Below are 12,631 nucleotides of genomic sequence, written 5' to 3' on the forward strand. Positions count from 1 at the left end.
ATAACCTATAGCCTATAGATGCTATATACCCCCTCCCCTCTCCCCTCTTTTAATTTAAAACACAGAGTAGCCTATCATTTTTTTAAAAAAATATTGTGTAGCCTACATTTATTTATACTTCAGCATCGTAGCATATGTTGCACTGCTTTTAATTAAATTAGTTATAATTTATTTTCTATTGCACACAACGGGAGCTCCTGACAGCTGATTCAGCCACGTGTCCTCGCCTGGACCATATTCACCCATCCAAATCCTGATGTGGTCAGCTGAAGGTAAGGCTTCAGGGGCCATTAGATTCCTCTGCACAACTCATGGCCAAAGTCAACAGCGGTTCGTCCGGTTGCAGGGCCATGGTCATCATGGCTGACCAGTTTTGGACGAAACCGTCAGCCCTGAGTCAGCAGAGGAGCGGCCATTATCAGCGGAGAGTCCCGGTGAACCTGCGCCTGAGGTCAGCCAGTGCTGCGGGACACGGCAGCAAAACCCCGGCGTGCACCTTACAGGAGCTCCCCAACTACACCTCCCCGAGCGAGCTCAACCTCTGGTCCAACCGCACGCTGATCTACAGAGATGTCAAGGCTTTTCTCAATCAAATTGGAGGTGATCCACGTGAGGCTCGGTACTGGTTAACACACTTTCAGCGGGCCGGTTTATCTCCAGTGTTTGCGGTATTGCAGGTGCGTGTCTTGCGACCAGAGTGAGAATATACATGAAGGCAATTTTTGATGAATTAGCCTACTATATTATATATGTTTTTTTAATGCTCTTTTTAATACAATTCATATTATATTATAATAATGTTTGTTTTATACTGAAAATATATTAGCTTATATATTTAATACATTTTGGATTTTATATATTTAAATATAACGTTATCAATTCATTTCAAATTAATCATATTCAACCTAATACTCTTAATAGCTCATAAAATATCAATTTAAGACTATAGGCTATACTTTTTATACTGCTAATTAATACTTTAACTCTTCAAACAGCTATAATTGTATTTTGTCAATTGATTAAATGTGGTTAGCCCTTAAAGTTAAGCTATGAAATGTAAGGGATCAAACCTTTATAAAGCTGTTTATGTGAAGCAATAACTTGTTTTAATATTTTATTGCTTGTTCATAAGTAAATGCAACAATATATAAATTGCATATTAAGTTATCTGTGCTTAAATATTTAAGTTAATTCAATGAGAAGACCATAAGCCTAATGCTAAAATCCCAATGCAGGTAATTTTTAGAGGTGGACAGTTAAGGACATTTACTTAAGTACACTTGAGTATTTGTACTTAACTTGAGTATTATTTTTTTTCTGGAAACTTTTTACTTTGACCACTACTGTGCATGAATGGATACACATAGATACTTCTTTTGTTGGGGTGGTAGGAGTGTAAAAATAAAATAAAAAAAGATGATTATATTTTATATATATATTATATTTTTGTCGATTCAGTTGTTTAATTTCTATAGGTTTTATAAAATTCTTAAAGCTCTTAATTCCACAGACACTACTAACTGGTAGGTGTATTCACTAGGTCGCATCAGAGGCATAAGGTACTGTAAGTATTACATACAACAATGCAAAAAATAATAAAACAATGCATTGACATTTACTTTTGATACTTAAGTACTTTTAAAAACGAGTACTTCTGTACGTTTACTCAAGTAAAAATCGGTCTTTACAACTTTTACTTGTAACGGAGTAATATTTGACCAGTAGTATCTGTACTTTCACTCAAGTAAGGAAGTTGTGTACTTTGTCCACCTTTAGTCATTTTTATTATAATTGTATAAACTTTAAGTATATATTAAGTATTTATAGCTACATATAGGCCTGTATTATTATTAATCAGTTATTTAAAAAAAAATCATATAAATATATTGTTAAATAGTCTCAAGTGGCATATTTAACCGGGTTTAATCAGAAGCCAAACTTGAACATTTTATGTGAAGACTCTACCGACTTGTCATCTATGCTGCTGCACAAATTGTGCACGAGTGTACATATCCTTTCTGTTGGTTTGTTGACTCTGCAGACAATTGAAGCCCTTTTCTGTTTCAGGATCACTGGTCAAACTAAATTAACCTTAGGTAGGATGCAATACGCTGCATATATCTGAGCTCTTCATAGAAGCAGACTCTTTCCAACTTAGTAGTCTAAATGATACATAACAGTTATGTTTGTTGTGTTTGTAGTTATTTTGTAAAAACCTTAATGGCAGCTAAAACACGCAGTTGTTCCTTGGGGTCATGACATTTAAAATAGACATCTGAAGCTGATTTCTGTGTTGTCCTCCTCAGGTTGACACGTCAGTGTTTGATAGCCGTGAGATGGTTCAGAGCCTGGCTTTTGGACTCTCCTTCCTGCAGCGAATGGATATGAAGCTCGTGGTGGTGATAGGATTGCCTCCCGAGATGGAAGAAGAGGACAGTGACAAAACTGGGACTAATTCCTCCCTCGCCAGGACTGTGATGGTGAAACATTGCCAGGCTTTAACAGTAGCACTTCAGCACAACTCAGCCAATGTGATGCCCTTCTTTAGTTCAGAGGCCCTCTTACAACTGCGGGACCCTCAGGATGAGAGCAGGTTTAGAAACCACTTTAAGGCCCGTTCAACACCAAGAGCAATAACTATAAATGATAACTTAATTAACGTCCACACCAACGCACAATAACATTGTTTATTATAAACGCGCACTGCAGTTTTGTCACTGCCTCTTTAAATGCTTGCGCTGGTTGCTTTAGTCGGGTGGATTCTGAATGGATGTCAATGTTTTTATTGTTTATCAGCTGGAGAAAAAAAAAACATTTCTAATAGTGATTCCAACAACATTGCCGTTATTGTTATAGTTGTGATGGGGACTCTATTCATGCTATTCTTTCACATTTAGAATGATTTTTTTTAAACTAGGCCTATATTGTTATCGTCCTTTGTGTAAATGGGCCGTGGTGTCATAATGGACTCCTTCTAGTACACATCAGAGTCTCCTCTCTCTCTCTCTCTCTCTCTCTCTCTCTCTCTCTCTCTCTCTCTCTCTCTCTCTCTCTCTCTCTCTCTCTCTCTCTCTCTCTCTCTCACACACACACAAACACTTTGTCTCTGTGTCCTCTATCAGCAGTGGTCCCTCAGTTGTTGTGGACTCAGCTCTTCTGCAGTGGACTCTGGACTGTAGAGTCATTCCGCTGGTCTGTCCAGTGGGCCGCGATGCAGGTGGTCGTTCTTCTGTTCTCAACTCGATCCAGGTGACGGCAGCCGTCTCGCTGTCACTGCAGCCTCAGAAAGTCATATTCCTGAACAGCTCAGGGGGCCTCCGTAACCAAAACCACAAGGTACAGTATAGTAATATGTGAATCTGACTAACAAGAAATCATTGTATTACTTAATTTTATTAATGGAGGCATTTGTGTATGTGTGTTTGTGTATTGAGGCCAGGGGAGTAAGGTTTACCTGCACAGCTAAACCTTAAATTGTCCCTTTTTCAGGATACCGTATTTTAAAGATTACTTTGTACACTCCCAATAAGCTTTACAGATCTTTATTTTAAAGTTTTTAAGCAATGTTTGTCATGCTTATTCAATGAACCATAAACATTTTTTGCACATGCACCTATGGAACAGTCCTAATAACAGTTTACAGGAGGTATCACAGTTCCATTAACTCAGGACAGTAAAGAAAACCTCTCTACTGACTCTGAAAAACACCAGGAGAAAGAGGCTCAGGGTCCCTGATCACCTACATGAACATGCCTTGGGGTACTTTCACACAGAACAAACATAAACTGAACCAATTTTACTGACACTTGACGAACAGAAATGGAATAATGAGTGCGTGAACAATATCAAAAGTAGCAGTCAGAATCTGGTTTCCAACAGCTGCTTTAAGTCCTATAGTGCATCTCATCTTCATGGACGGCAGCAGATTAATGCTGTGAGATGTTACTTTATTCTTCCACCAAGTCTCCCTGTAGCACTGTCTTAGATGTTCTAAAAACGCTGTTAAAATCAGTTTAACTTTTAAAAAACACGTCTTGAGACCTTGCGTTTTCCCCCCGTTCCACTGCCCCCGTCTCGCGTTTTTGCTTTGGAAAACGTTTGATATTGAACCTCCCTTTGTTCACGGACTCATTATTCCATTTCTGTTCGTCAAATGTCAGTAAAATTTGTTCAGTTTATGTTTCAATAGTTGAATCTTTTTATGTAAGAGAATTATTAGAAATATTTTTTTTATATCTAAGAAATTTGCTGGGGGAAAAAGCAGTTGAAAGTTAGAGGATGTTTAGTTTTCTTTCTTTTTTTTTGCTGAACATACATTATATATATATATATATATATATATACTTTTTTTTGGCCAGGCAGTGTGTGTGTGTGTGTGTGTGTGTATATATATATATATATATATATATATATATGATAACTTTTTCATATGTACAGAGGAAAAATGTTTGTTGTGAAAGATAAAAAATATGTATTTTTCCTCTGTAAATATGAAAACGTTATAATGTTTTCAACATTATCGCTGTTTAGATTTATATAGGCAAATACTTAAGAGTCTATGATTGGATCATTATTGCAGTGATTATTATGTTTCTAGCATGGTATATGTCTGGCAACAGTTCTTCTAACTCTAATTGATGAAGTGTGTAGCTTTACATTTCTTATATAACCAAATAGGAAGACAGTTCATGGCCACAACATCACAACATTTATTTCTATCAAGAAGTGCATCAATTTTTGGTCAAGGTCTTTTCTTGACAATGCAAGAGTCCAGCACTCTGTAAAGTCTCCTCCAGCACATCCCAAGACTTTCACTGAAATAAAGGTCTGGACTCAGAGGTGCCAATTCATGTGTGAAAATGATTCTTCATGCTTCCTCCCAACCATTCTTTCACAGTTTGAGCCTGATGAATATTGACATTGTCTTCCTGGAATATGGACATGATGTGTCTTCCTACATGGTTGTTTAAGAAATGTAAAGCTACACACTTCATCAATTAGAGTTAGAAGAACCGTTGCCAAACATATAACATGCTAGACCATTATAATCACTGCAATAATGACCAGGTCATAGACATTTGCCTATTTAAATCCAAACAGTGACTTTTTTTTTTTTTTTTTGATGGGCAGTACATATACAAGTAATATGTACAGTGCTGGTCAGAATTATTTGCCCCCTTGGTAAATATGATTAAAGATGGCTGTAAAAAATAAATCTGCATTGTTTATCCTTTTGATATTTTATTTTAAAAAAATGCAAAAATCTAATATTTTATTGAAGTAAAAGAATTGAAAGTGCCCCCCACTTTCAATTCTTTTACTTCAATAAAATATTAGATTTTTGCATTTTTTAAAAATAAAATATCAAAATCACATTATTATTATGAAATAAATGTTTTTCTCCAAAACACATTGGGAACAATTATTTGCCCCCTTTTATTAAATACTTTTTGCATCCTCCTTTTTCCAAGATACCAGCTCTGAGTCTTCTCCTATAATGCCTGATGAGTTTGGAGAACACCTGACAGGAGATCATAGACCATTCCTCCATACAGAATCTCTCTAGATCCTTCAGATTCACAGATTCCATGTTGGCGCTTCTTCTCTTCAGTTCAGCCCACTCATTTTCTATAGGGTTCAGGTCAGGGACTGGGATGGCCATTGCAGATGCTTGGTTTTGTGCTCAGTGACCCATTTTTGTTTTGATTTTGATGTTTGTTGTTGGAAGATCCAAACATGGACCGTTATAAATTTCTAGCACAGGCTGTCAGGTTTAGATTTTTTATCTGTTGGTATTTAATCGAATCCATGATGCCATGTATCTGAACAAGATGTCCAGGACCTCTGGCAGAAAATTAGGCCCGTCCAAACTCATCAGGCATGTATAGCTGTTATCTTGGAAAAAGGAGGTCGCAAAAAAGTATTTAATAAAATGGGGCAAATAATTGTTTCCAACGTGTTTTGGAGAACCTCCCCCCCCCCCTTTTTTTGCTACTTTTTTTGCTACTTTTTTTAAATAAAATGTCAAAAGGATAAACAATGCAATTTGATTTTTTACAGCCATCTGTGATCACATTTACCAAGGGGGCAAATAATTCTGACCAGCACTGTATTTATATATCTTTTTTTATTATTATTTCTCTTATATAATATGCTATGTATCGTTCTAAAACTATAAAATAATATTTGAAGCCTATTCTCTAACCAATTTTGTATCTCATTACACATATAGCCTAAATTTTAAAATTGTCATAGCATTGTAAACAGGTTTGCTTTGCAGCCAACTCACAATATATAGTTTATAAAACTGTCATAAACTAAATGTCTAGCTATAAATTTCAATAGAGTGGTTTAACGGCAGAAATGTGTTCAAGAAATGATTGTTGCCTCATAGCGTAAAGTGAACACAAGGTGACAGTGTTACAATTTCTACGTTTCTGGGTGGTAGGCCTATGCACCAGTTAATGCCTTCTCTATTTTTGATTCTATTTAATTATTCTTTTTCTCAAATATAAATGCGCACATAATGAATACACATTTGAAATCATGGTGTTTCTAATTAAAATCATGGTCTGTTTTTATTTTTTAGGTGTTGGGTTTAGTGTCACTGCCAGGAGATTTGCCAGGCCTGAGTTGTGCGAAATGGCTGAGTGAAGTGGAGAAAAGACGCATCAGTACCATTGTACAGCTGCTCAACCTGCTGCCAGCTGACAGCTCGGCCGTACTCACCTCAGCTGGCACGCTTCTCACTGAGCTCTTCAGCCATAAAGGTGAGATAAGAGAGAAAACACACACTTACCGAGACAAATGACACTTATATCTACTCTTTTTCTCTCATTAATGTCAAAGGACATATGACTCCGAGACAGCTCACTAGCCGAAACTGGCGACGAGGGTTTGTTTTGTTAAAATTTTCCATCCACCTATTTTAATGCGCATTTTGGGATATCGCATAAAAAAACTGCTGGATGGAAACGCCAAGATGCGCCTACATTTCTAAAAATGCGCTCTTTTGAGTCGGATGCATTTATTATCCGATAAGCATGCGCATAAACTACGATGGACACAAATTTAGGCTACCGAATAAATTACTCGATACGCATCAAAAAAATAATGTGACTTTGCGCGATGGGACGGCATAACTGGACTAACCAGAGAACTGATCTGAACTAAACCTGGGAACCGATCTGAAATGCTGTTTTAGTTGTTCTGAATGCCTGAGCAAAGTTTGTGGCTTTGTCATAGCATATTGCATGAAATCCATCCATCCAATGCTATGACAAAGTCACAAACTTTGCTCAGTAGTACTACGGCACCTTGCAGCTGCTGAATGCGGTGGATTTTACAAGGTTTACTAATATTGGTTAAGACTAAGAGTTTGATTAATGATAACAGATTTTCTTGGACCAGTAAAAAAGAGCAAAGTGTTTCAACTGTTTGTATTTCTTAAACCCATGTAAGGAAACATGTCTGTATTGTTGTATCCGTCTTTCAGGCTCAGGCACCCTGTTTAAAAATGGAGATCCCATCCACAGGTATGTGATTTTTGCAGTTTTTTTCTTTTAGTCTTTACCTTTTAAGATATTTTATGCCCAAATGTTCTATCTATCCACCATATGGAACATTTTACAGTGCTGTTTGCTGCTATGTGTGTACAATCACGGTTTCCATATTTCACAATCAGCTTGGTTAGAGTTTTAGGCTGTCATTAAATAATCAAGAATAAACACAAGTGTCAGGCTGGATATCTCAGTCGGAAGTACTGTATAATTAGACCATAGGCGGTTATTAGAGACAAATATTTAAGATTGTTCACACTGTGTGTCATCTGATATGAATGACGACAAACCTGACAAAGATTAGCAGTGAATGACAGTTTTTTTTCTGGTCTGTTCCTCACAGAAAAGCTTTTGTAATAATCCAGAAGACGTCATTAGGCTCAAAATAAACTATAGTTGTATGGGAAAGATCTGAGTAAAATATTCTTTGAAATGTCTCTTTTGGTGTTCAACGGAACAAATATCAGCATACGGGATTGAACTTAATCGTTCATTTACCAGTATATGTCATGTGAGTATCTTTACTCTTCACAGATACAACAGCCTAGATGACATTGACATTGGCCGTCTCTTGGCACTGATAAACATGTCTTTCGAGAGGAACCTGAGAGAGGATTACATAGCATCTCTCAAGGGCAGACTGCATTCTATTTACCTGTCTGAAGGGTATGAACAAGTTGTTTCTACACATCAAGCCTCAAGGAAAATGTCTTACAACATGCTGTATGGCCAAAGAAATATGAAAGAAAATGATCCTGTGTCACAGTTTGCTCCATGTAAAGGGAAAGTTGAATCGTTGGGAAATGAAAAAAAAAGTCAATAGAAAACTTAATATTTTCATAATTAAGCCAGGACCAGGTTTAATATTTATTTTATTTTATTTTTTAACATGTGGTAGTAGTATTCGTAGTAGTAATAGCATTAGTAATAGTATTTTAGTCAAAGACTACGTCCGGTGTTGTGTGAATTTTGACTCCCTGCCAAATTATTACCCACTTTGTTGAGGCCGCCTAATCCTAAACCTACCCATACTGGGGATTTAGGGAGGTAATAATCTGGTGGGGTAAGAATTCGGCACAACACCATGACAGATGATCAAAACATAGATGGAGTAGAACGCGTCCATCAACACCCCCAAAACATGCGTAGTCCTGTACCTCTTCATGGGTCGACATTTCATTCGGTAACATTAGGCAGTTTTGATTTATATGCTGTGTAATTTTTGATGATCGCGTTATTTTACATGTGCATAAGCAATGCTTCTATTGCTTGTTTCTGCTGCTTCTTCGGCTGTGTTTTGATCTGGAGATTCTGTACTCTTTCAGAAGATGTCTAACAGCGCCCCCTACCGTATAACACTAAAAACACGGATTGCCTGAAAATTCCATCAATGGCAGGGAAAGAGTTAAGGGTTTAACACAGCTTGCTCACTGACATACCTTACCCCTCTCACTTCTTTACATGACATTTTTAAATGATGTTTCACCTTTGTGGTAAATCATGCTCATAGTTTTATGCTTCTAGATTAGAATATAAGCTTACTGAATCTGTGCCTGTATGCATTTTATTGCAGGTACAGTGCGGCTGCTATAATCACCACAGAGCCTGTGAACAGCGGCACTCCGTACCTGGACAAATTTGTGGTCAGCAGCAGTAAACAAGGTCAAGGAACTGGCCAGATCTTGTGGGAGTGTATTCGTCAGGACTTGGGCAAGCTCTTCTGGAGATCCCGCGCCACTAACCGCATCAATCCCTGGTGTGTCCCGTCCTCAGCATTGCATTGTTGTGATTCCCATTTTTTGCCCATCCATCATTCATCTCTCATTCTGCTTTCAAATCCTCAGGTATTTCAAGCACTGTGATGGCAGTTTTGTAAATGGTCACTGGATTGTATTCTGGCTTGGCCTTACAGACATCCGTGAGTCTTACGAGCTGGTGGGGTACGCCAAGTGCCTTCCTGACTCTTTCTGCTCTCACACCGCAACAGAAGTGAAACCCCTTCAGCAACCCCAAGGGTCATAAAACCATACTCCTCCCATGCCCTGCGAGGTCACTGCATCTTCACATATGACATATCTTCACATTTTCTTGGAGTATTGGTTGAGTAGCTTAAAGGAACAAATCGAATGTCTTCCCAAACCCATAAGACATCTTTTCTTGAGCACAAAAGGAGTTTTGAAACTGATCATCTACTCCTGGCCCCCCATCACTTTCTTTAAAAAATAAAAAAAACTTACTGTGAAGAAAAGTATCAAAATCTGGGGCCATATGTAGAAAGCCACTCAGAGTAAAATTTTAGTTTTCCAAGAATGACATAATTTTACTCTTATTACTAAACTTAAAAATAAGTGTGATTCATAAAGGTTAAGACTAGGTATCAGCTCCTAAATTATTTAAGAGTGCTGGAGAGGTATCCTAACCTAGTTAGGAGTAACAAGATGACAGCAGAGAGGAGGAGGCAGCACACTTTTCAACGAAAATATAATGTATTGAGTTAAATGATGATGGAGTTGATCAAACGATAAAAGTTTGATCATTCAAGGTATTGTTTTTGTATCTTATCTTTAAGAAGTTGAATAGCCTCTCCCACTCTACAAATAAATGCTCTAACTGTAATAATTTCATTTTTGGCGACTGGAAAAATGCAGCAGTGCACCGGTGATGACTTGGGCTCATCAGTCCACAGTAAGCAGGGCCTTAAATTAAATAGCACTATATGGCACTGACTGACCACACCAAATGTACAGTAGTGGCCAAAAGTGATGTGCAGAGTTTTTTTTTTTTTTTTTTAATTACCCTTCAAGTTTGCTTAAACCATCAAATTATGAGGAAAATATTTTGATATTTATATATTTAAAATATGAGGGAAAACAAAACACTAAACTTAGTGAAGGTATTTGTCTGACAAAATTATTTCAAGTCTGGAGAACACCGCTCAGGAGAAAACCAGAAATGTCATCGTCCAGCTCAGTTCAGTTCTCAGACAATGGTGTCAATGCAGGCAGATCAATAATATTGTTTTACAAGTGACAAATATTATATGACAAAAATTCATACATTGACTGCAACATAGTCAATTAATAATATTTTACTGTCCTCTCTTGTTTTTTCATGCGTTTATTATTTCTTTGTATGACAGCCTGGGTAAAAATTATGTCTGTACAATTTGGCATGTTTCATTGTGTTATCACAAATAAACAACTTATTCTAAGCACAACTAAGCAAATGTGCTTACAAAATCTTTAACACATTTTTAATACTATTTGAATAAAGGATGAATATTTAAATTGATCTTTGCCGGACATCACTTTTAGCCACTACTGTATGGCAGTTCGTTGACGTTCCAACTGATCTTCAAATCTTGCAGCAAAATTAAGCCACTTTTATGAGGATTTCAGGCTTCCCTGGAGTTGTTAGAGCAATTGATGGATCTCATGTTCGCATCATTGCTTCAACTGTAAATGAGGAGATATATATCATTGGAAAAGGATTCCACAGCATCAATACTAATTTATGATAATTTTGCACAATGCAAAACAATTGAAAAAAAAGAAGTAAATATTAAAGTTAGTGTCTTAGTTAAATTATTTTTATTCTAATTAAATGAAATGATTGGTGTCATGCTGCTGTGACTTCCCCCATTGCAGGCTCACTATTGGCTAATTCCCAAGGGGGTAATCCACCAAGTCTCCCTGGGGGCCGCCATTGGCTAGCAAGCCTTCACCTGCTGTTAGCATTCCATTGACTCCCATTCATTTTGGCGTCACTTTGACAACTTTACACCTGAGGTGTTTAAAGACTCTATTTTTCCATTGTTTATTTCTAAAGAAACACGACAATGTATAAAAGGCTCCATTACCTTGTATGTTACGTTATGGCCCCGTAGAAGCAGTTTTTGCAAAAATAGGCTAACGATTGCGTCATAACTCACGACTCTTGTCGCACAGTAGAGAAATTACCGTATAGACAGAAGGAGAAGCTCGCGCGCAATCGGTGGGACGTGGAGGCATAAAGTCAAGGGAGAAGCCCATAGAGAGTCATAAAGTTGCTCCTGCTGCTAGCTCATGGACAGCTCCTACTCACGCTCTCCGGCTCTGCAAGATTCGTAAGGGAATGATTCAGATTCCTCTTGGCACAGCTACTAGAAGACTTACAGCAGTCAGACAGGTTGCTCACGTCACATCTAAGTCATCAAGCTCAGTTTGAGCCTGAGCAGTACGCTCAGCCATCAGGAAGTGAGTGCTTCTAATTGACTTCACTTTTCTCCGTTGAAGTCTATGGGGTCGCTGTGTCCATTTCTTTTACTGTCTATGGCTGATTCAGTCATAGATATCCATAATAAAGGCTAGATGTCTCATCCGCGCTGCTGGCCAATGGAGGTCGACGTCCGCACCTGGCGGCCATCTTGTCACAGGCAGCTCGCTCACTCGTAATGCATTGAATTATGGAGAATAAAACATTGCGGTCAAGTTTAAAGCAATGCAAGAGTTACAAAAGGGTGAAGCAGTGGTATTTGCAGTCAAACCTGAATTTCTGCTGTGGATTCTCAGTCATTTGAATAAAAAGAGATTCTGGTTCTTTAGTCATCTCAAACAACATTTTGTGTAAGTTTGACTCACCAGAGAAGATGGAAAAGACATTTACAAAGTGCAAATGGGTTGACAGGAAGTTAGGATGAGGAATGTATTCTGGTGTTTATAGGCATAAATGTTGTGTACATTATTTAGTGCTGGGAAATTATATTTTTTTACAATTACAATTTTACCAAATTACAGTTTTGCTGGTGGTCATTTGTTGTGTGAGGCACACATGCCCACCCCATTCACAAATGCCGTTTCTTTCTCTTTTTTTTTCTCGACCAGAACTAAGTTTATTTAGACGTAGAACCGTCTTACTGGATATTTTTAAGGCGCGCACACCAAATTCGCCTTATTGGCACGAGCTTCAGTAGATGAACCAGGCACGAGATAGTGGGACAGTTGGGTTAATACAACATGATTAAAGATGATTAAACACTTTGCATGCATGTTGTTATATAGGCTATGTGTCATATTTAAGAGCATGTCTAAAAA

General features: G+C 37.6%; 1 protein-coding gene across 2 annotated transcripts; it reads left to right on the forward strand.

The window, feature by feature from the left end:
* The first annotated feature begins 254 nt into the window (after window positions 1-254).
* On the forward strand, window positions 255-9,773 carry nags (N-acetylglutamate synthase). 2 transcript variants are annotated; one of them, XM_056234687.1, is made up of 8 exons: window positions 255-677; window positions 2,307-2,593; window positions 3,123-3,336; window positions 6,590-6,770; window positions 7,496-7,535; window positions 8,094-8,225; window positions 9,133-9,315; window positions 9,404-9,773. In XM_056234687.1, exons 1-8 carry the CDS (start codon window positions 312-314, stop codon window positions 9,579-9,581), a joined length of 1,581 nt encoding a protein of 526 aa, XP_056090662.1. In that variant the 5' UTR covers window positions 255-311; the 3' UTR covers window positions 9,582-9,773. The 2 variants fall into 2 exon arrangements, with proteins under 2 accessions (XP_056090662.1, XP_056090663.1); XM_056234688.1 differs by having other exon boundaries at window positions 3,126-3,336.
* Window positions 9,774-12,631: the final 2,858 nt, after the last annotated feature.

Source organism: Rhinichthys klamathensis, unplaced genomic scaffold (assembly GCF_029890125.1).
Source record: "Rhinichthys klamathensis goyatoka isolate OS25496 unplaced genomic scaffold, OSU_Roscu_1.1 h1tg000401l_1, whole genome shotgun sequence".
Taxonomy (NCBI): Eukaryota; Metazoa; Chordata; class Actinopteri; order Cypriniformes; family Leuciscidae; genus Rhinichthys; species Rhinichthys klamathensis.